We start from the raw sequence: 25,203 nt of genomic DNA on the forward strand, positions 1-25,203 counted from the left end.
GATTACCTGTTCCTCTTTCGGTGAGATCGAACTTCAGGAGTTGGACTCCATTGGTGCAAAGCTAGGGGCCTTACTCCATATCCAAATGTGGGACAGTCTACCTATTGATCAGTCAAGCCTGTGGAGACTTCTGAAGTTATGTATCCAGGCAGGAAGGCCAGCCTCATTTCGTCTTCTCCCATTGTACTTTGTTTTGTTCTGAAACAGCTTTACTGTATTTGATGGAACCCTACCCTTCTGAACCAACTGGAATTTCAGAAGTTCCTGTCATTAGAGTACCCTGATTTTTGAAGCATCAGTTCATCACCAAAATCCTCACCTTCAATCCCTGTTTTAGGCGGCTAAACAGTCCCTGCAACCCTCACCATTGAACTCTGATTCCTTTAAGAAACTGTATAGACCTGCAACTAAGAGTTCATCTTACTCGCTCAATCAGAGTTAGCCCATTAATCCCTCCCCTGCATCCCCCCCCCCCCAAAAAAAAAAGAAAAAAAAAAAAAAAAAAAAAAGAAAAAAAAGAAAAAAAAGAAAAAAAAAAAAAAAAAGAAAAAAAAAAAGGATTCTTTCCTTCCCTGAATTACCCCCTGAATTTAGGAGCCCTCAGAACGGGCTGAAATTTACTTCAGTCACTCCTATGGCTTGTGTATTATAGTCTGAAAGCCACTTCTCCATCTGAGTTCAGGAAAACCCTAGACAGCCCCTTGTTGGAGAACCAAAATTCCCTTTTGTGGTCTGGTTTTGTTAAGATCCTGCAATATTGGCCCCTGGTGGAACCCTCGAACCAAAGGCTACATCAAACTCCTAGACAAAAATTGCCTTGGGACACCTTGAAAATTTCTCCTTTGCATGTTAACAAAGCAGTCATCTTTTGGTCCCTTGAGATGTTTTCTTGCCACCGGCTAGTGTTCTTTATCACATATCTCATATATAAAGAGTCAAAACTGTAGTTGCAGTTGCTCTTCATTGAAGCTGAATAAGTAAAGCTCTCAATCTTGGAGTATCCAATTTCTTGCTGTCTAAAAGAATTCATGGCTTGTCCGTACATTACTTAGAGCTTGAGGATTAGTTGCTCAATCCTTATTCTTCTTTGAATGAAACTCTATCATTTTAGTGTTGTTCATGTATATATGAAGGCTCCCTTTCTGCCTCGACAATACTCTAGGTGTCCCATATACTTTTTGTGTTGCACGTCAATGGCAGGAACATACCCAGAATTGTCATCCATTGAATGAGCAAGGCAGGCCATCCAAGAAGTGTTTTGGCCTAAATATTTGCCATTGCATGTGCCATAATTTCGGAGAGACCCTGCTGCTTTTATTGGGGCCCACACACAACTAGCTTGGAGCCCACACCCAGCTAGCTTGGAGATCAAGATTGGAGATGCTTGAGAGGAAGCTTTTTTTTTTTCCTTCTGATTTTAGAGTGGGTGTCGTGTCAAATAGGGGTGGAAGACCATGGAAGAATATTTTCCAGATTTGGTGTGGCCCGAGTATAGCTTATATGGAGGAAATGGAATAGGAGATGAATGGAGATTCTTAGATTTGTGCTGAACCAAATGCCAGTTTGCATTAGAAAACGATGATGTCAAGAAACCAATAAATTGTGTTAGGGATTAGAGATTCTTTGGATTGGACCCGTTTGGTTGACCGACCTTTTCGCGCTTTGTCCCCCCCTTTTTATAAATTTCTCCGCTTGTCTCTTTTGTTCTGTTTCCCTGCCGGGGTTTTGGGGTTTTTTGTGGGGCGCGGTTTCTATAATGTAGGATAGGATCTATCCTACATTATAGAACCCAACACATCATAAGCAGCTGCGCGCCACCAGAGAATCCTCCTGTAATCCTTGAGGTTGGGGGGCCTAATACTTAAGTGCTTTTTTTTTCAATCTTATAATTAGAAAGCTTATGCAATGGGTTGTTTGAATTTTTAGGACTCCTTAATTTTTTGCTTAGAATAGGAGTGATTTTGCAGCATTCTTGGAGCCCACTACACTGAGAGGATTGGGTGATTCAGTTTTGTCAAGACCTTGATCAACTTGATTGAGATCTGGAATTTTGTAAGTAGGGCTGAACCTAGTTCTTGGAGATCTTGACCAAGTTATGGTACTTTATTTATTTATTTATTTTTAATCTTATGTAGCATCTAGTTCCATCCTCCAGGATACTGATATATTTATGAGATTTGGATGAGATCTCGGCGAGTTATTGTACTATGCCTGCATCAGTGTTGACAAGACTTCTACCCTGATTCTTGTTAAGTGGTATATTAGAAGATTTGTTAATACTTGTTTGATGAGATCTCTTCCTTCATTGATATGTGATTAGTGGATATTAACTCTTGACTGGTGTTCTGACTTGGGCATTATCCCCTTGGAGTATGAGGTAAATTTTCTGCTGTTGCAGGCTGGTTATTGACTTTTCATTTATCAGGATTTGATGCTATAGTGCACTGCGGTAGCAGTTGTGTCAAAGTGCCCTAACAAAATGGTATTGTGGAGTGCAAACATGGAAACCTCCTTCCAGTTGCTAGAGCCATTTGTTTTCAAGCAAATTACCTTAACAATTCTGGGGTGACTGTGCTTATTGCTTGCTATTTGAGTAGTCGTTTGCCCACCCTTGTACTCCATGGAAAAACTCCACATGAAATTATTGAAGAAAATTCCTACTTTTTCTCACTTATGGTTTTTTGGATTGGATGCCTTTGTTTTGCCTGCAAAACCAACATCCAACACAAATTTGATCAACGGGCCATTCTTGGTATATTTATTGGTTATCCTCATGGCCAAGAAGGATACCAGATTTTTGATCTCATGGCCATGAAAATATTTTCTCCTGTCATCTACACTCAAACCCCTCCACCCGTACTTCATATGTTTTTTTTCTCTCTCCTCCCCAAACTATGATGAAACATTTGAATATCCTGCCTTGCTTCTTGACACCTCAACGCCTACTCCACCATCTGAACCTCCTACTCCTCCTAGAGCTTCTTCCCCCCCACCTATAACACGGCCTTCTTGTATCACCAAACACCTAGTTATCTCAAAGATTTTTTTTTTGTCTCTTACCCAAGCAAATGCGTCTACACATGTTGGTCAAGGTAAGACTTATCCTCTTATGAATTTTTTAAGTTGCTAGCGCTTTTCTCCTCATTTGGCTTTTGTTACTACTCTTACTGTCACAGTCGAACCCAAATCCTTCATTGAGGCAATGAAAATCAAGAATGGAGATATGCCATGCAAGCTGAAATTTTGGCACACCACCAATAAAACTTGGTCCCTTTACCAGCCGGAAAAAGAGCTACTGGCTCCAAATGGTTTTACAAAATATAATGATGGGCAGATGGTTCCATGGAACGGTACAAAGTCTGACTTGTAGCTAAGCACTACACTCAAATTGAGGGGGTTGATTATCATGACACATTTGCCCCAGTTGCTAAACTTGTTACTGTCTGAGTTCTTACGGTCGTTGTAGCTTGTGGTTGGCCTTTGCATCAATTAGACGTCAATAATACCTTCTTACATAGGGACCTCTTAGAAGATGTTTACATTACTCCTCCTCTTGGATTTCATCATAAGGGGGAGAACCTTGTCTGCAAATTGTATAAATCTCTTTATGGCCTCAAACAAGCTGATAAAAACAAGTTTTGAAAATTATCCACTTCCTTACTCAGCTTTGGTTTCACCCAGTCATAAACTGATTACTCCTTATTTGTTCTTCATCAGAATGATGCTTCCCTATACATTATTGTTTATATGGATGATATTTTCATCACTGGCTCCAATGGTGCTTTACTTCAAGAGGTCAAGACTTAGGTATGCACCAAAATTAGGAAACAACGAGGAATACGGGATACCACATTTCAAAACAGACAAGGGCATCCAATTAATAAGATGACAAGCAGTTAGGACAACATTAGCCCAAAAAGATTTTGGGACTTGCATCTCAGACAGTAGAGAGCAGGCGACTTCCATCAGATGGCGATTCTTCTGCTCTGCCACACCATTTTGTTGTGGGGTTTCACCATGAGAGGATTGATGAAGGGTGCAATGTGATGTCATAAATGTAGTAAAAGGAGAGGAAAATATTTTTTTGCATTGTCACTCCGGAGAATTTTAATAACCACCCCAAATTGTGTTCGAATTTTAGTAAAAAACCATAGAAAATATTAAACAATTCGGAATGACTTTTCATTAAATATATCCAAGTAAATCTTGAATAATCATCCACAAAAGTAATAAAATGCTGAAATCCCAAAGTAGAAGTAATAGGACATGGTCCCCACACATCAGAATGAACAAGAGAAAAATGTATGTCTAGCCTATTAATAAACTCGAGGTGGATAGCTTACACGATGAAGTTTCCCAAACTGACAAGACTCACAAGGTAAAGAAGGAATGGAACAAAAACTTTTATCCAAAATTTTCAAACTATTTAATAAAGGATGACCCAAACAATAGTGAATTTGGTGAAGGGTGGACATGCTCGAACATGCAACAGGGGTAATGTCATCGAACAAGTATAACCCTCTTGACTCACGGCCTCTACCAAGCGTCCTCTTCATCGTAAGTTCTTGAAGAACACAATAACCAGGGAAAAAAAAGTAACAAAACAGTTGTAAGTGGTGGTTAATTTATGAATAAGTAACAAGTTAAAGGGAAACTCAGGTAAATATAAGACAGAAGATAGAGATAAGGTGGGGCTTTAGCAAGGGTCACAATGGAAGAGGAAGAGAGAAAGGACGAAAGGTTACTTGAGAATCCAGTCAGGTGATTAGACGTTCCTGAGTCAATGATCTAGGGACGTGAGGTAGAAATCAAGTTGTAGCATTACCTATTTGAACAAAGGTGGCTAAGGGTGGCTAAGATTGAAGTGCCTAAAACTAGGTGAACCGAATATATTCCTCATCAGACATTTTTAGTCTTCCCATCAGATTGTGGAGTGGCAGTAGTAGATGACTCGGATGATGCAACGTTAGCAACCTGAGGGGGCTTGCCATGAAGCTTCTAATGAAATCTCTATATATGTCTTGGACGACCACAATGATGACAAGTCCTGACATTCCCAGTAGAATCAGTTGATCTTTAAGTATTGGGGGTTTTGCTTGATCCTCCTCCCCCACGCCCACAAGTAGCTTCAGTTCTTGACCGTCCACCAGAGCCACGGTTTGGAGTACAAGATGCTAATGCAGAATTATTGGTGGGGCTGGACTCATGTGAGTTTTCTTTAGAAACATGAAGCACTCGGGAAAATGCTTTAGACAGTGACGGTACCTTATCTCCCCCCAAGATATGTGCTCTAACTGTGTCAAATACTTAAATTCCTTCCCGAGTTCTCCCAAAAACCCCACAACTGCAAGTTCTCCCCGCTGGTTTTGCATTTCAACTACATCCGATGAAATGAGTAGGACAACATATAATTCTTCATACATTTTCTTTGAGTCTGCAAAATGTTGGGTTAAAGGTCTGCCCTTCCTATCAACCCTATAGAATTCTTGTGAAACCTCATAGATGCGGGAAAGGTTGTTCTGTCCAATATATAAAATGTTCAAGTAATCCCATAACTCCTTCACTGTGTCAATATTGTGTAACTAAGTCAACAATATTTCTTTCCATAGAGTTCAGTGTCTGTCCTAAAATTTGAGCATCTATGGTCTTCCATGTATCATTCCCAGTTGACACAGTGAGATGGTCTTGCTGCCCACGATCAGTCAACATAACTTTGAACTATTTTTTTTCCATTGATGGAAATTAACATTCCCTTCAAGTTTTTGTTCGGAAATACGATAGGATGCAGTTGTTATTTCAGTCATAGTCCTTTTAGGCTCAGACTTAGTTTCAGATATAGACATACTGACTTAATCTGACTTTAGTATCGCCTACGAGAAACAAGTTGGCAGCAGCAATAAATAAGAAGTAGCAACAAAAGAACTTCAGAAATAATTTCTAAAAAAGACTTCAAATCTGAAATATAATGGCAGCAACAGAAAGATAAGTCTCTCACTATAAGATTATTCTCTATCAAAACTTATCCTCACACAGCAGTTCTCAACTATAAAGAACTTCTCAGTAGCAGAATACTCTCAGTCGAAGAACAACAACCCATAAAAATTGCAGAACCAGTAGTCAATCCACAACAGATCAATCACAGTTGCAAACCCTGAAAAATCAAACTAGAGTATCTCAGAACCAATATTCAATCTTTTCACAGAACAAATTTGCAGAAAGATTGCAGCAGCAAAACAACACAACTTCTGGTTTAAACAGAAAGCTCGAAATTGCAGAGCAATCACTGAAAAGATCTCCCAATAAACAAAAATATTTCAGAAACCAACTACTAACCTCAAATCCACAAGTTGTGGCTTAGAGTGTCAAACAATATTAGAACTTTAGAAACTTCTTACTCCATAAAGATATCCAGAAAACCAAGACACTGGTGTAAGGTGCTGTCCCCCTTCAAATGAATACTATTAAGTCTTCACAAACTAAGCTGTGATGTTTCTTCTTCGTGTTGCAAGGGTTTTCTGAACCAATACACTTTGGAATTTGGAAGTTAAATGCAAACAGGCTCTGGTACCATGTGAATCAAACAGAAAAAAGGAGTAGAAGTTGAGAATGAGAAGGGAGAGAAGAATGAGAGAAAAAGCTTTGAGAGTCTCCACTCTCGATGTGAGAACCCTTGAGAGTTATCAGTCTTTATTATAGGAAAATCCCAGCTACAAAAAAGGAAACAAATACCCACGATTGAGTCTAATATGGACTCCAATCTATTGTTAGGATCTTTCCTACCCTAATTTCCTTTATTTCCCCCATTACTCAAACCTCATTACTTTTTCTAGTATGTTATTAACTCTCTAACAGAATGAATGAAAATAGTCACTAATCAAAGCCCCAGAGGGTATAAAGAATGTACAAGAGAGAAAAGAAAAGAGACAGGGAAAGAAAGGGGTTGGGGGGGGGGTGATTACAACCTACTAGAAGGCAACAAGGAGGAACTTTGACCCCAGGAGACAACGACGGGTCTGTTCCTTGGGGTGTCCAAAACTGGGGGTTGGGGAAGGACTGAAGTCTAGCTGAGACATCAAAGTGATGGTGGTCCAAATCAAATCGAGGGATCTAGATATGGATGTCCATCTTCTGAAGTGTTGTTGCCACAAGAGAAGAGAGATCAAAGCCATTGAACACCAATTCGCCTACAGTATCACGAACAGAAGAGCCAGCAAAGTGTCTCAAAAACCAAACCCTATCCCTGGAGAAGCCATCGAAGTGTTTGAAGTGGGGCCAAATAGTGATAATGGCTTTCACCACAAGGAACGAGAGAAGGGGCAGGAAAAAAAGAGGTGGTCTACATCTTCGGGGCTGTGCCAACACATGATGCAGTTTAGTATTTCTAGAGGGCTAGTTTATGAATTCTACATATGGATGTACTGGTCTATGGCCTAAACACATTTCATGAGTAACAAAATTAAATATGCCAGTTCTATGATTCTCCTGAAATTTCATTTCCAGGCTCGTGTCTGCTCATGCATATCTTCATTCCAGAGACCATCACGCGAAGGACCAGCATCTCCTTCGAGTGACTAAAAATGCTATTTCTTACTGGTGGGCCAACAAATGTTTTCTGATTAATGAATGTTAATAATGATGGCTATGGATTCAGATGTTGCTTGAGTGATAACCTCAAGCTTGATGAATCCCACAGATTAGTAAGCCAGATTCTTTACTATTACCTTAACCCTACATTTTTTTTTTAATCTTTTTAACTTTTATTTATTTATTATTCTTTACTATTACCTTAAACTCTTCTAGGCAACACTCTGTGTTTCTGCTAATTTCTATCCTCCTGCTTCTTAGCAGAATCTTTCATGCCACCTCAGTTTTTTTCAAATTTTACTGTGGGATTTCAAGTTATGTTCTTTGAATTCTGGTTTTTCGTTCCCTGTTTACATTGCAAAATTCTATGATATTTGTTGGCTGCCCTTTTTTCCTTTTACTATTAGGACCATGGGTTCAACTAAGCTGATTTTGCAACACATTTGGCCTCCATATATTCCAATTCCAACTTGGGAATCATCCTAAATCCTAGAAATCCATTACGGAACTGCCAGAATCAGGATCAGTATAGGCTTATTCAAAACCGATCCAACCATATCGGTGATCTGATTCAGATTTCTCAAACCATGATTGGAACTACTCACATGAACCATATTTCTGATGTCTCAGTTGTTTTGGCATCGGAAAAGGTTCCATATGAGGAGCACTCTGCCTGAGTTTCTGGTCATTCTGGTCTGCCTATCTCGGGTTACCAAATTTATCCACTAGTTCTCTCTATCTGATTTTACAGTTCTGATTTAAGCTTTATTCAGGTTGTGAATAGGGCTGACTAAGAAGCTGATTGATTATGGGAAGAGATCTGAATAGGTAATATGGTACATTATAGGCTAGAGGTTTGGAATGAACAGAGTCTGGAACAAGTTAGGGCTTGATTCCAGGGTTTAAATGTAGCCTGCAGATGTAATACTTCCTGCCAATCTCGAGACACGAGGCACAATGGTGCAGATCCAGCACCAAATTCAGTCTTTCTCCTAGCAATAGGCCTAGAGTTGGTTATATAGGTGTTGGGCCTGTATTCCATGGGTTATCAATGTAATTGGCCAACTTAATGGACATAAAATATCTGTACATGAGTTGTGCACGAAGATCTCCAGTACTTAATTTGATTTCACGCTTTCAATCATTTGTGCCCCCGTGTTTGATTGAATCACGTTTCAACTGGTTCAATTTAAGTTTAGGTGGTTAAATTTTAAGTTTAGGGTATTCAGGACTTCTTGTTCTTATTTAACTAGTAAATAGAAACACTCCCTGCCCTTGCCCCCCCCCTCTCTATATCCTAAGTTACTGTAGACTGTAGTCCTAATGCTGTTTTTATTTCTTAGTCAAGCCATGTTAGTCCTATTTTCTCTTAAGGGTGATGAGCCCTCTATAGTTGAGTAGAAAGATTGCCCATACTTAATTTGATTTTGACAAATTTTATGTTTTTAATTGAATAATTTTTCAACTGATTCAATCTAAGTTTTGGGTATTTAGGACTTTTTGGTAAATAGATTTTTTCCCCTTTCCCTGAGTTTTATACTCTGATCCTAATTCTGTTTTTATTTCTAAATCAAGCTATGTTACTCCTAGGACTCTTTTTCAAGGCGAGGAGCCCTATACACAAACACATACACTTCACTTGATGGGAAGCATGGAGTAAACAAATGTGAATTCTCTTAGCATGCTGCTGTTTCTCTTCTATAAGTGATTGATCTGGTCTCAATTACAGGTTGGAGGTTCTTGGTGTTTAGTGTTCAAGCCCTTGATCCTGTATTGTTTCATGTTCAAGGTGGGATAGGGACTAGTGTTTAAAGTCTAGAACTTTGGATAGCCTGCTGCGACTCTAGATTCAGTCTTGCTACCCATCAACAAAGCATCCATTGAAGAAGAAGAACGCAGTTGCAGACCAAGATCAGCCCAGCCCCTTCTTTACCCTTTCTTTTGTTTTATTGAATCCAAGAAACCGCTCATTTGAGCTAGAGGCAGACCTAAGATAACCTCAAGAGAATTGGTGAGAAAGGATATGCATAGCTTAGGCCTTGTATCTAGCATGACCTCAAAGAGAACTGATTGGAGGGCAAGAATCCATGTAGCCGACCATTTAGTTGGGACAAGGCTTATTTTTGTTGTAATTTGGTTTGATGTTAAGTACCGTTAGAAGTTAAAATCTGTTTTAAACTTATTATTTTAGTCAGTCTAGATTGTGATAAGGAGTGATTTAAGGTTAGAAGTAGAAGTCCTATTTGAATTCTAATTGGAGTCATTTTTAAAGTCTATAAATAGACATTCAATGCTTGTCACAGAAGATTTGATGAATAAAATTACTTAAGAGTTTTGTTGCAAGGAGAGATCGAGGTGTCAAGCATCAAGGGTTTCTGATTGAAGGAATTATCCTTCAGCAGACTGCTGGTCTGCCTTCACTCCATCCATCCATCTCCATCACAGCCCCTCCATATTTGGTATACCAGCTTATACAGCTGATTTTACTTTCTAATCCATTCAGGCTTCCTTTTTCTTACCCCAAACCCTAATTTCCATATCAACAGACCCACCATCAGAATTTCCCCTCCTAGATCCATATTCCCTCCAATCCTATCACCAGTCGATCCCAACCCTATCCCTCTTTTCCCCCTCCAAACCCTAAAAACCTTGATCTCTAAAACCCACCAAACCCTAACCCTAACCTGAAATCTGAAATTAAGAACAAATCAAATCAGATTTCTAAACCTTAGACCTAAACCCCTAAGGCATACCTGGAACTTCCATCTGAGAAGCATTACAATTCCTAATAGCCTTGGCCGAAGGTTGTGTGAACCCTTGTTACCCTGTTGAACAACAACAATAGGCTTTGTCCCAACAAATGGGGTCGGTTACATGGATGCTTGCCTTCCAATCAGTTCTGTCTAAGGTCATGCTAGATACAAGGCCTAAGCTATGCATATCCTTTCTCACCACTTCTCTTGCAGTTATATTAGGTTTGCCTCTAGCTCATCTAGTTCTTTAAATTTGGATTATATCACTTCTCCGTATAGGGTGCATTTATAGGCTTCCTTCGAACATGGCTGTGGCGCCGTAAATGACTTTCTTTTAGCTTATCACTTATGGGAGCAACTCCCCGACCAACTCTAATATGATTATTCCTTATCCTATCCTTTCCAGTTTTGCCACTCATCCATCTTAGCATCTTCATTTCTGCTACCTTGAGTTTATCTATATGATTATTTGTAATAGCCCAACACTTTGCAGCGTACTTCATATCTAGTCGAACGATGATCCTATAGAATTTTCTTTTAAGCTTTAATGGAATACGTCGATCACACAAGACCCAGACGCACCTCTACACTTCACCCACTCGATTTTGATTCTTTAGAAAACATCATCCTCTATATCACCTCTTTTATTTATAATTGAACTAAGGTACCTAAAACAATTACTTTGAGGAATCTCTTATTACTCTGAGGAATCTCTTTATTGTCGAGTTTCACCAAATTGTTTGCCCGATCATGACTAAAGTTACAAACTAGGTATTATGTCTTCATTCTACTTAGTTTAAAGTCTCTTGATTCCAAAGTTGTTCTCCATGATTCTAACTTGGTATTAATCTCCACTTGAGTCTCATCTATCAACATAATATCATCAGCAAAAAGCAGACACCAAGGAACCTCAACTTGAATGTTTTTGGTTAATTCATCCATCATAATTGCAAATGGATATGGGCTTAAAGCTGATCCTTGATGGAGCCCAACTGTAATTGGGAATTCATTACACTGTCCCCCCCGCTATTCTTACACTTGTCATTGAACCATCATACATATCCTTTGTTATGTCCACGTATTTACTTGCAACCTTATTTTCTTTAGTACTTGCCAAATTAACGCTTTGGGAATTCTATCATAAGCTTTTTCTAGTTCAATAAATATCATATTAAGGTCTTTCCTACACTCTCTATACCTTTCCATAAGTCTTTTAATTAGGTAAATAGCCTTTGTCATAGGCTTCTCGGTGTAAACCCAAATTGGTTCTCCGTAATTGAGGTTAAGTGTCTCAAGTGTGTTTCAATTATTCTCTTCCATAATTTCGTAGTATGGCACATCAGTTTATTGCTTCTATAGTTATTACAGCTTTGAATATCTCATTTATTTTTGTAATTGGAACCACGATGCTTCTCCATTTATTTGGCATTTTCTTTGTGCTCATAATCTTATTAAACAACTTAGTCAACCAAGCTAGCCCATGGGTTCTTAAGCTTTTCCATACTACTATTGGGATTTCATCAAGACCTTGTATCTTGCCAAGTTTCATCCTCCTCAATGTTTCTTTTACTTTGGACATCGAAATTCTCCGTATGTATGTTCGAAAATGGGTGCCTTGGTGGATGGTGTAATCATCTAAATCATAGATACTTGAAGTGTGCTCATTTAGTAGACTAGAGAAATAGATTTCCCATCTCTTCTTAATGTCTTACACGTACTAATACTTTATCATCTCCACTTTTAATACATCTAACATGGTCAATATCTCTACTCTTCCTATCCCTTATTTTAGCTCTCTTATAAATAGATTTTCCCCTTTCCTTAGTGCCCAACTTATTATACAAGTCTTCATACTTCCCCCTTGCTTTTGTTGCAATTTTCTTAGCTTAATTTCTAACCAACCTATACCTTTGAAGATCTTCAACATCCTTAGTTGCCATGTTTGAAAACTAACTTTCTTATTCCTAATAGCACGTGAACCTCATTATCCCACCAGCAAATCTCTCTATAAGAATGGAGTTTTCCTTTTGATTCAACTAGGACATCTTTAACCAGCTTCTTAATACATGTAACCATCTCATTCCAAATCGCATTAGTATCCACCTCAAAATCCCACTTTCCTTGTTTGACTATTTCATTAGTGAAGAATTTCAAGCACTCTTCTTTAAAGTTCCACCATCTTATCCTAAGATAGTTAACCTTGCACATTTTATGAGTTTTTGGGGTTAGGCACATATCCAAGACCACAAGTCTATGTTTTGCAGTTTAGGTTTCCCCAAGTAGCACATTGTAATCCTTATACAACAATCTATCAATCTTTCTAGTTAGGAAGAAATCTATTTGGCTTCTATGATGTTCGCTTTTGAAGGTAATTAAATGCTCCTCCTCTTTTTTAAGCCAATATTTACAATAGATAGATAAAAAGCAACAACAAATCCAAAGTTGAGGTCCCTTCCTCATTCCTTTCTCCAAAACCAAAACTTATAATTCTAAATTTAACGAACATGAACATCATTTCAAATTCATAATTTAACAGTTCAAGCATACTATCAACATTTCAATTTAAACACTTTAATCAAGTTGTTAAGTTGTCATTCAATCCTATGCATTTTTGTTCTATTCACAAAGTAATGTATCATGTACTTTCCACGATTGCATCAGTGAAAATAAGGTAAGAGTTTATACTAACATGTGAATGCTACATGTCTACTAAGTGGAGTCACCCACTTAGGTTGGTCAATATCACGTACCTGTTCCATATTCATCTCTCGATCTTGCCTCAGTTAAAAGTTTGTCCTCTCTCCTGTATTCCGAATCATCCTAGACTATTTTAATGCATGCGGAAACTAAGGTTTACCCTTTAGTTTCTCTCTCTTCTCTCTTTTCCTTCTTTCTTACTTTCGTGCACAAGCACTGTATCCAGTTTCTACTCTCTCCTCTTTAATTTCTCTCCTCTCTCTCTCTCTCTCCCCGCTCTTTAATTGTTTCTCTCTCTCCTCTCTTCTCTCTCCTCAACTTTCTTTTCTATACTTGAAGTCTTTCCCTCTGCACGTTCTGCAATCTCTTCCCTCAAGTTAATTCTCTCTATTCTCTCTATTCTCTCTCTTTTCTTTCGCTTTCCACGCATATGTTGTCTCTTCCTCTCCACTTCTATTTTACTTCTCTTTCCGTTTCTCTTTCTTATCCCTTAACCATATATTTATATATATAATTAAATAAAAATCATGACATGTATGTGCAATCGAATTACCACGTTATCACCTCAGTTAAAAATGCCGCCTCCTCCTTTTTCTCTTTCTTTACCTTATCAAAGTTAGTTATATAAAATAATAATATGGAGTGAAGACTCCACTTAGGTTTCACTTCCTCTTTTTTATAAATTTCATATGTACCGTGTATTAAAGAGATTATTTTTGTCTTCCATGTGAGGAGGTGGGAGAGAAGGGGGAGGTGTCATCTCCTCCTCTCTCTCCTCTTTCTCTCTCCTCTTAATAGCGGGCTTCTTTATGGGCTTATGGGCCCTCTTTATTTCCCTACGCAGAGCCCACTCTGAGATGCGAATATTACCTCCGGGATCAGAAAATTATGTTGATCATTTTCTCACTCTTAGCTCAATCTAATTCAACTGTTGTGGGACCCGTAAACGATGTCGGATCTTAACCAAAATACTGAAATCCTTTTCTAGTTAAGCTATCATTTAATTACACTCGAACCACTCGGTTAAACCATTAAACAAACCATCTTGACATATAATCCAACCACCATGATTCTTGAATAATCTTAAGTATTGAAACACTGTATGGAAGGAAGTGTAGGTCTCCAATATGTTGGAATGAAATTGGTGAGAAACAAGTACTGGGGCTAGACCTAGTACAACAGACTTGTGAGAAAATAAAAGTAATACAAGAGAGGATGAAGGCTGCTTAAAGTAGACAGAAAAGTTATGCAGATGTGAGGAGGAAGCCCTTAGAATTTGAGGTGGGCGATAAAGTTTTCCTAAAGATAGCACCAATGAAGGGTGTGGTGAGATTTGGCAAAAAGTGAAAGCTAAGTCCAAGATATGTAGGACCATTTGAGATTTTGGAAAGAATTGGAGCAGTAGCATATAGACTTGCCCTACCTCCACTGGGTTCAAGCATATATGATGTGTTTCATGTATCTATGCTGAAGAAGTATGTAGCAGACCTTGCTTATGTGCTACGATATGAATTGTTGGAGTTGAAGGAAGATCTTTCCTATGAAGAGAAGCCAATTGAGATACTACAACGAAGAGAGAAGAAGTTGAGAAATAGGGCAGTACCCCTAGTGAAAGTTTTGTGGAACAATCACTCGGGTCAGGAAGCCTCATGGGAGCTTGAATTCGATATAAAGACTCGATATCTCCAACTTTTCAATTGATCAGGTTCGCAAATTTCGAGAACGAAATTTATTTCAAGGAGGGGAGGTTGTGATGCCTCGCATCTTTTTATATATTATTGTTTTTTCATTGTGTGGGAGTGTCTCAATCCTTAAGATTATTAAAGAATATGGTGGTTGGATTATATGTTAAGATGGTTTGTTTAATGGTTTAACCGAATGGTTCGAGTGTAATTAAAAGATAGCTTAACTGGAACTGGATTTCAGTATTTTGGTCAAGATCCGACATTGCTTGTGGGTCCCACAACAGTAGAATTAGATTGAGTTGAGAGCGAGGAAATGATCACCATAATTTTTTGTATCCGGAGGTATTAATATTCGTATCTCATAATGAGCTCTGCGTAGGGAAATAGAGTGGGCGCATAAGCCCATAAAGAAGCCCTATTAAGTTTTATATATATATATATAGAGGAGAGAGAGGAGGAGATGACACCTCCCCCTCTCTCTCCCACCTCCTCATATGGAAGGCAATGGAGAGTCTTTAATACATGGTACATATGAAATTTATAAAAGAGAGGAAGTGACACCTAAGTGGAGTCTTCACTCCATACTATTATTTTATATAACTAACTTTAATAAGGTAAAGAAGGAGGAGGAGGTGGCATTTTTAATTGAAGTGATAACGTGATAATTCAATTGCATATACATGTCATGATTTTTATATAATTATAGATAGAATATGGTTAAGGGATAGGAAAGAGAAATGGAAAGAGAAGTAGAATAGAAGAAGTGGAGAGGCAGAGACAACATATGCGTGGAAAGAGAAAGAATAGAGAGAAATTAACTTGAGGGAAGAGGTTGCAGAACGTGTAAAGGGAAAGACTTGGTACAGAGAAAAGAAAGTTAAGGAGGAGAGAGAAGAGAAAGAAAGAGGGGAAAGAGAGAAGAGAGAGAGAGAGAGAGAGGAGAGCAATTAAAGAGGAAAGAGTAGAAACTGGAAATAGTGCTTGTGCGTGGAAGCAAGAAGAAAGACGAGAGAAGAGAGAAAGGAGGAGAGAGAAACTAAAGGGGAAACCTTAGTTTCCGCACGAATTGAAATAGTCGAGGATTATTCGGAATATAGGAGAGAGGACAGGCTTTTAATTGAGGCAAGATCAAGAGACGAACATGGAACAGGAACATGTAAGTGATATTGACCAACCCATGTATGTTATAAGTGGGTGATTCGACTTAGTAGACATGTAGCATTCACATGTTAATATAAACCCTATCTTATTATTCACTAATGCAATCGATGGAAAGTGCATGATATATTGCTTTGTGAATAGAGCAAAAAAGCATGGGACTGAATGACAACTTAAGAACTTGATTGAAGTGTTTGAATTGAAATGCTGATAGTATGCTTGAATTGTTAAATTATGAATTTGAAATGATGTTCATGTTCGTTAAATTTAGAATTATCATGCTTTTTTATTCAAATGATGGGATTGTATGAATTGTGTTAAGTCTTAATCAGATAAGGCTAAGTGATGATTGAAATGCAAGAGGTACATTGAAATGGACAGGGTATAGTAATGCAATACTGAAATTGAATATAAAAATATTTTAAAATGTTATGACTTCTATAAGTCTTGGTACTTAGCATACCCAAATGGGAGAGATGAAGCGGCTTCTATAAGTTCTGGTACTACACTCTCATAACTCTTTTCCAATATGTGCATTTAGATTACCTCCTATGATAATCTTTTCTCCTTGACGAATTCCTTGCATTAATCCATCCGTATTTTTCCAAGATTCTAACTTCATACTTTCATCCTATCCTCCTACTTGAGGTGCATATGCACAAATTATATTTACAATCTCTTTCTCTATTACAAGCTTGATAACAATAATCCTTTCACTTACTTTTTTAACATCCACCACATCATTCTTATAATCTATTTTTGCTATTATACCTATTTCATTTTTATTAGTTTTATCCCTAATATACCAAAGTTTAAAGTCATCTAACTCTGTAGTTGTTTTACCCATCCATCTAGCAAGCTATATTAATCTTTCATTTTTTCATAATATCTACCAATTCTAAGCTCTTACTTGCTATAAAAATCCTATGTTCCAATATGCCAATCTAATCTTACGTTTTTGGACTAGCTTCTTTACCTGCACTAGTCCACGGTGTGGGAACTCTTGCCTACTTATCATCGAATCTGGGCATTGATACTAAGTGTCACTTACAGGGGATGCCCTAGCTAACCCTTGGCCATAGTGTAGCACATTGCTTCTTTTGTTGGGGGACGCCCTAGCATATTATATAAGGTTGAATCCATGAAATTTGGCTAGATTTTTTTTGGGTGCCGGCTGCCAACCTGATGCATCAACCCTCCTCCTTCACCGGGCTTGGCATTGGCAGCAAACACTGGCGGAGTTTAATATCAAACCAATTCATCAACCCCCTCCCCCCCAAAAAAATAAAATAAATAATAATAATAATAATTTTTTTTTTAAAAATGGGACTCTTTACTTATCTTATCTTAACTTAGATTGATGACTCAAATAATAATTTAAAAACAGATTTGAACTCCTAATTTATAATTATGCCTGGCTTGAGTAGGACTGCCAAAATTACCATACTATCCCTCATGTTGAACTATGTGTCTTATGCTGCTGGGCAGCGAGCCTCGGACCTTCGTTGGGCCATGGAACTCTTCTTGGGTGTTTTTTTGTCCTGCATTAATCCCCCCCCCCCCAAAAAAAAAAAAAAAAAAGAAAAAAGGAAAACAAAGGGGAAAAGAAGAAGAAGAAGAGGAAATAAGAAACAGAAAATGAATTCAAAACACAAAAAACCTACAAATCTTAATGTGGACCGGACCGACCTCCAATATAACTCCATCAAGATTTCAACACCCATCGATCCATCATATCATTCTCTAAATTTAGGGATCATCTACTACCTTCTTCAACTCCAAGTTTCACCTCCATCCACTGAATGTCTATTTAAAAAACTCAACTGAATTCTAACAAAAGAACCCCTTTCTTTCTAATATTTAGTGATCCATAGTTGCAATCCTTACAGTACATGGCATTAGCTTCAACCCTTTTAAATTCTAACCAAGTTATATGAAATCTTCCCATTTTCCATCTCGTACATCCTAACTGAAATTTACATGAAGCCCGATTTTTGCAGTCATTTGAGTTGTTCTAATGAGTTTTCTTGGCATTGGTCCTCACCACTAGTGAGGCTGCATTACTGAAACTGCAGGGCTGGTTCAGATAGGCTGGGAAGGTTCAGTGATGGTGGTTTATTATTTTGTTTTATTTCTTTTGGGGTTGGAGGGTGGTGGGGTGGTAGAAGCAGCAGATCTATAGGTCCAAAAGGGCAGGAACTTGGACTGGGTGGTCCTCTAACAATGGGGAAAAGTCAGCCAAAAAAGAGTTTGGTTTGATTTCCAGGATTAGAAACTAACTACAGACCTGGTCTAGGACTTGTAGCATAGGAGTCCTAATGGTCAAGTCCTAGCAGGCTTAGAGCAGTGTAGGGATGAAGAACCAAGTTGATAGCAGCCTCCTGGGATGTAGCTCTCAATTGGTGATGACCAACTAGAAAATCAATGCTTCTTCAGTTCTTTTGTCTTGTAGTTATATACCATTCTTTCATGATTTGATGTGGCTTAAAATTGATTTTTGATGACTTGATGTACTTGATTTTGAACTTAGTTTGATAAGTCGATGTTGCTTATTTCTTGCCAAAAAGAAAAGATGTTGCTTAATGTTGATTTTTGATGGTATAAGGCATTATTTTGTACGATACTAAACAATGTTAAAAAGAAAAATAATGAATGGCATTTGGTGCCCTGGTTGCCTTGTCAATGATTGGCAGGCGCCTTGTTGCCTAAGTGATGTGAGCACCCCCTCCACCTTTCCTCCTGCTTCTTTGTTAATTTTCTGTCCCTTTCTTCCTCCAGTGCCTAAGGCTTTAGCAATAGCTCCTGTAACCTTCGCATGGGTTATTATTCTTTTATTCTATTGCTATTTTAATAGAATGACACCCAAATCAAATCAATCTTGAATTCAGTTCACTGTAGGACAATGAGAATGTGGTCTTTCCACTCTACTAAATTGCACCATTTCTACTTGTTTTGAAGCCTTTCGTTTCTTTTGGTATATGGTTGTTCTATTGATGGTGAGATTAAATTACTCATGTGTCCATGCTTTTGCAGGTTCAGGAGTTGACAAAGAATATTGCATTTGTATTTGAGGCAATACGTAGTTCATCCGTTTTGGAAATACAGGTATCTCTGTTTGCATAAACTTGCTATTTTGTACAAGTATGATTTCTATTTCTATTCGAGAAGTGTGGCATATAATTTTATTACCAGCTTTTTAAATGTGTTTTTGGTCTTGGTACCATGGATTTATGCCTGGTTGATTTGTTCATTGTTGCTGTTAGCATCCTACATGTAGTGCATCTCCCTATGGCCATGTGGATGAAGTTCCCGACGTTTCTTTTTAATAGCTCTGCCATTTTCTTTCTTTACTTACCTCTCTTGATATTTAGAAATTTCACATTTCCATAATATCTGTTGTAGGGTGACAAAATAAGGAAGCGGAATGATTGGATGAATTGGACACTCCCACCAACTAGTCAGTTCATCACCACCTCAGGTCCAACATCCCCAGGGATATCTAGTTATGACATGTTAGCAACTCGAATCCAGAGTGTGGGACTCAATGAGGGGAAGAATAGTAACCACTCTGGGGCAAGAAGTCCTGCAGGAGCTCAGAGAGAATTAGTCCTAAGTCGATCGTCATCTGGAGAGTTGAATAGCCAGTCGACGATTTCCGGCGGTGAACGCACAGGACAAGTGACAGCCCAAGTAGGTTCTGACTGATCTTCAGTGGTAAGTAATGGCAATGGGGAGTCATGCTAGGGCAAGGTTTTTCTTTCTTTGAAAAGACCTAATCAGGAAGAAGTTGGCGATTGCCATGGGGATGGCTGAGGAAGGCTTTTCCTTGGTCTTCTTGCAGATACATTATTGTCGAGGAATGATAGTTACAGGGTTGGGGTGGGGGAGAAAAAAAAGAAAAAGAGAGAAAGCTAAAGAAAAAGGAAAGAAAATATAAAAATAAAAAGTGAAGAAGGCGAAGGGAGATTAGAAGAAAAAGCGTAGGTTGAGTGACGAGCCAATACTGAGGTTATTGGGCTGTATAGTTTATTTTGTTAATGGACCTGTGGTTTTCTGTTTTCTGCGTAAATTTTATCATGGCTTCATTGGCTTGGTTGGGGTTTGGAGGGGAGCAAATTTTGAGGGTTATTCCCTGACCATCCCTCAGCATTTTTGTTGAAATTTTTGAGTTACATTACCTCCATGGGGGAGGACCGAAAATGGAGATCACTGGAAGAAAAAGGGGTGAATATAGCTTGATGATGTTGCTGCATCCCTAAGCCTCCTCTTCTCTTGTTATATTTGGTCATATACGAAAGATTTTAGTATCTATCCTATATATACTTTTTCTTCAAGACCCTTGAAGATTTTACTGCATAAAAATGCCCTTGATGTTCGAAGGTTGGCGAAAAACCTTATGGTTGATTAGGGCTTTAGATGGAAGTTTGAAACGGTATGGTAGTGTTTTTTTCCCCCTTTCTTCCCAGTGAAAACATTATTGTAGTTTGAATGTTAAATAACTTGTGGGATTTGTTTCACTGATTCTTGAATATTTGTTAAACGTTTATTTATGATGATCTAGGTACTGACATTTGATTAGAAGTAAGAATTTGTTTAGCTATGTTGCTGGTTGTGGACGTTGGTATCATTTAGTTCAAGTGGCAATGTGCTTGTTTTCTGTGTATATGTGACCTGTCAGGTGGCATCATCTCCTCTATTCCTGTAGTTACTGGATCTGCAATATTTTTAGGTTTAGGTGGATAAAGTGGTTTTCAATGAGGCGAGCAAACGAAAAAATCATAAACAGGGTATTGTGGGTTTCTGGGTCACACCAGTCTTTCATTAGAGAGTGGATTTGAGGAGTTAGGTTGTGCTTTCAGGAACTGAGTTTTTTGTGGCATGAAGAATTGCCGGCATAACAACGTTTAATCATATTCTCGTCTAGTTCCAGTTTGACTGGTGGATGTGAAATATGTATTAAATGTCTTGGCGTGCTAGTGTTAATTCGTTTTTTGGGTGCTTCCGAGTACGCCATTGGTTTCTAGGCGTTTTCTCCTGGTTTGGATAGTTACCAGGCACTAGGACTACTGTCCGGTTATTTCCACTAATGCAGTCAATGCGATGACGAGTCTACTGGCACAAGGAATACTCCAAAAGAGGGAACGAACTTAGTGGTTTGTGTCTTGACTCGTCCAACATAGCAGTTGTTTTGGTTTCTACTAAGTGATATTAGAGAAAAGGGGTGTTATCTAGATCAACCTGGAAAGTAGAAACCGATGAATGAAGAACAAAGAATATATGGAAAACAGAAGTTTGGAGGGGAAAAAAGGGAACCTGTGCCTGAAAACCACCCAGTACAAGAAATGATCATTCCATCTACGTGAATGTGAAAAGTCACTCTCTTTTAGTTCCATTCAAGGGGCATTGGTGCTCGGTAGGTAATCCTCTCCCAACAAATGCCTAGAAGCTGGCTTAGAGAGACATTGGTCAAAAAGGCCAAAGATCTATGGTGCAAGATGTGCCAAATACAGCCTACGGTAGTAACACTACAGGGTTCGCTTAATAGTATCCAGAAGGAGAGAAAAAAAAGTTATGGTGGACACAGACGATAATAGCTCTTTCTTTTAAACCAGCAAGGACAACCTAATTATCCAATGCTTGACCATCAAAGAGAGAGAGAGAGAGAGAGGTGCAGTATGCCAGTGGAGTCACTTCTCCCTTGCCCTCTGGCGTGTGATAGAGACTAGAGTGGCAATGAGAGGTCTTGTCAATCCTTAAGAGTGTCAATCCTTATGAGAAGAGATGCTTTTCCTGTTCTCTTATTCTCTTACCGCTTCATTCTTTAGTGTGGAGAGGACATAAAGTAGACTCCAGCATTGCATGTATTTCTTCTTCTCATTGCCTTTTATGGGAGAAAGCGAGAACCGGGGAGAGTTTGGGCCACTGACTCCCTTTAGGGCCTCTGACGTGGTCGGATTTTTGTTCGCGCCATGACATGTGTCCCAAGAAATAATCAAGGGGTGAGAACACGTGTCATATTAGTATACCTGCACGGACAGACATTGACACCTTGGGTCCCTTAGATATTTGGATTTTTGTTCGCGTCTGCTTATAATATGACATGTGTCCCACGAAATACTCAAGTGGTTAGTGCTGTTGATTATTTCGTCGTAAACGTGTCATATTATTATGCCTTTGTGGATAATATACACGCAGGCGCGGACAAAAATCTGAGATGTTCATCTTCTCTCTTTGGCTGACAATAAATAATATCTTGGTCATCTAATCCAATCTGATTGAGATCTTAACAAGGGTACGGTTCAAGGTTTGATTGGAAATTTTTTGCTTTGGCATAACTTCCAAAGGAATGGATTTAGCCTACTATATTCTCTCCTATCTTGGAGGCATCTACCTAAGGAGTGTCCAACGGAAACGTGTTCGGTCAATTGAACTGGTATGTTCATTTCATTGGAGAGGAGTTAATCTGGAAGGAGAAGGATGGGCAAACTGGAGGATGGCTTCAATAAATTCATGGGAGCAGCAACTGTAGGGCTGCAACAGGGCCTTCCTCTTGTTAACTCAAAATCCAGAATTAGATGCCCATATGGCATTCGCCCCGACTCAACCCCACTAAGCCAAGCCAAAATCGAACCCCTGTTTCGAAGTTTCACGTCTTCATGAAAGATATCCTAGGTTGGGTTGGCCTACATGAAATGCTCCGACTTTGGTTTACTTTTGACTTACCCTCCTAGCAGAATTTTAAGTGGAGACCCTGTCGAGGCTTAAGATAGACTAAGTAGATGTGGGTCATGAAAGACCAAACTTTTTTCCGTCCTCCCCATCCCCCCCCTTTCGGTAGAAATCAAGGACCAAGCTTGCTCCGTATGAGTGGTGCATTAGTAGCGAGAATGAATGGAGGGTGAGCATAAATCCACCAACTACTGAGAAGGAAAGCGACAATTCTTTCAAGCTCAAAATCAAAAGGGACTTCTGGGCTAAGACATGGTTAGTAATCCTAGGAACATAACAAGGAATACAATTTTCAAAACTTTCCAACCATATGTTACAATATATATTGTGTATGTCTTACGAACATGTGAGATGTAACCATATGTTCCAAGTTAAGAAGTTCTAGCGGAAGTAAATGTGCTTGGTTGCCTCTTGGTATGCTTTAAAATTTAATTTCCATTTGCTCATGGTGGCTAAATTTCACCCATTTTAGATATGGTATTCTAGTGACTCTTGTCTGGAAGAAGAGAAGAGAGGAAGGGAGGGCGGGGGGGGTAGGCCACAAAGGGCCATCTTGTATTTGTGTCGTTAAAAATAAGAGCAAATATAGTTAACTGGATTTAATCTTAATAAGAGAAGACTACATGAAAGAGGAATTACACTCTGGTGTCATGAACAACCTTTGCCTTCTCAATTAAGTAACTAAAATACTATTTCAGAGGATATTGCATGCCCTCTTATAAGCATAGGGCAATGACGGGGCTCACAATGCCATCCAATAGTTTGTGACTCTGTCTGTTCTTGTTTTAATAAGAAAATTTCATTGAGAAAGACAAGAAGGACTAACAACATCTTGATTACAAAGATCAAGAAACCATGTAGTAAAATTTAGTAAGATCATCATGCTTGCTGCAGATGACATTCCAATTACTAATTATTTGGGGGTTCAGAAAAGAATCGAATTATTCTACTTCTTTTGTCCCAAGCTAAGAAAGTTGGAACCCTCCTTTAACTTGGATAGCATCAGCATTTTACTTTTCTAAACTTGGAAAAATCTTTCAATAGCCTATAAAATGAGTGGAAAAAGCCAATACGCAATACCCATATGCGTATATGCCTCTTATTTTGCTGTGTATTCATGCATGGACTGTATCACTGAGGATTTCTGAGTGTCAATTATGATCGGCTCTCTATAACAATTTTCTTGGAGGAAAGGAGAGTTCAATCATCCCACCCACCCATATGGAGAGTAGGCTTTATGCCTTCATAGAAATCCTTTTGACCTGCTAAGGTGAATTATTTAAATCAAACGAGCATGTTTTAAGGGTTTTCTTTCCTTCTTTCTTTTCATTCCCTGTCAACAATGTGTGTGTGAGCATGATTCCGTACTTAACTCAATGCTCTGTTGTTGCCTTTAGGGCTAGTCCAAAATAAAAGACAAGGAATAGAGAGGCTTAAGGGTCAGTCTGTGAGTCTGTAACGTGTCCAGTGTAGGGGGGAAGGGATGGAAATGACTTGACTGGAATAAGAAAGGTGAAGACGCTGTGACTGTGTGGGAGGAATCTCTGGAACTGGACACATACACACGCATAAGGAGTTCGTGAATGCTTTATGGTGGCGGCAGACTGCTATTCACTTTCTTTCTCATCTCTGAAAAGTACTTTAGAAAAATCGTACTATCAAATCTATTCATAAATCTCTCTGGTAATTAACATCTACAAACTTCGATGACTCTCTTTACCCCAAAGGGTAGTGTACACTGTACACTGCCCAGTGCCCACTGGCGACAATGTATGATAGTAAAAATTGCAGTTGAGTTTCTCTTGTGGCCCAGAAATAGCCACTGAAACTCTTTTCCAGTTACGTACCTAATAGTCTTTCTACACATGGCCCCGCCGAGTTCATTTCTTCCCAGAGAATCATACTTCTTCCTGCAACACCTGGTCAGTTTCTTGCCACCTCGATCAGTCTCTCCCTCTCTCTCTCTCTCTCTCTCTCACAAGTCACAACCCCACACAGCAGCAGGAGCTACTGTGAAGGGAGAAAAAGATGATAGTATCTGTATCTGTTCCAGATACAGAGGAGTATAGGGTTCTGAATTTCAAGGATTCTTGAATCTGTGAATCACACTGCCACCGCATGCTGGCGTCACAATCGTCTAATTTATGGTGGAGCCAGTGCCATCTCAATTCTCAAACAGAGATTCATATTGCTGCAGTAGAAAATGAATTCTGAGACAGCAATCACAATTAACTCAGGGAGAGTAGAGTCTCTCTACTCATACATCATCAGCTCTGGCATATTTATGTTTTCCTATTCTAAAAGATATCTGGAAAATTAAGTGGAACTCTCTAGGTTCTATTAAAGGAGTAGCCCTTTCTTTTCGAAAACACATGTCATGCCTCGATGCATGACTGTCAGCTTTTTCATTTTTGTTTGAATGAATAATAACACAAGCCCTGAAGGGAGAAGAAAAGACAAGAAGGAACAGGAAAGAACTGGAGCAGAGAGTGCTCTCCTCACGGCTTTCTAACCATAACTACATGGGTCTATAAGTGAAAAATAATAAAAACAAAAGAAAATTTTTAAAGTGGAACTCATCACAACTCACAAGTACC

At 38.8% G+C, this 25,203-nt stretch overlaps 1 protein-coding gene across 1 annotated transcript in view; it reads left to right on the forward strand.

Moving 5' to 3' along the window:
• The window catches only part of LARP1C (winged-helix DNA-binding transcription factor family protein), a 28,429-nt gene extending 7,217 nt beyond the window's left edge, over positions 1 to 21,212 (forward strand). The window contains exons 5-6 of the mRNA XM_089151838.1: positions 18,911 to 18,982; positions 19,280 to 21,212. Coding sequence (XP_089007964.1) covers positions 18,911 to 18,982; positions 19,280 to 19,582 — 375 coding nt within the window. The 3' untranslated portion in view covers positions 19,583 to 21,212. The remainder of the gene's footprint in view (positions 1 to 18,910; positions 18,983 to 19,279) is intronic.
• Positions 21,213 to 25,203: the final 3,991 nt, after the last annotated feature.

Source organism: Hakea prostrata, chromosome 4 (genome assembly GCF_041222555.1).
Source record: "Hakea prostrata isolate BN-2017 chromosome 4, UWA_Hpros_2, whole genome shotgun sequence".
NCBI lineage: Eukaryota > Viridiplantae > Streptophyta > Magnoliopsida > Proteales > Proteaceae > Hakea > Hakea prostrata.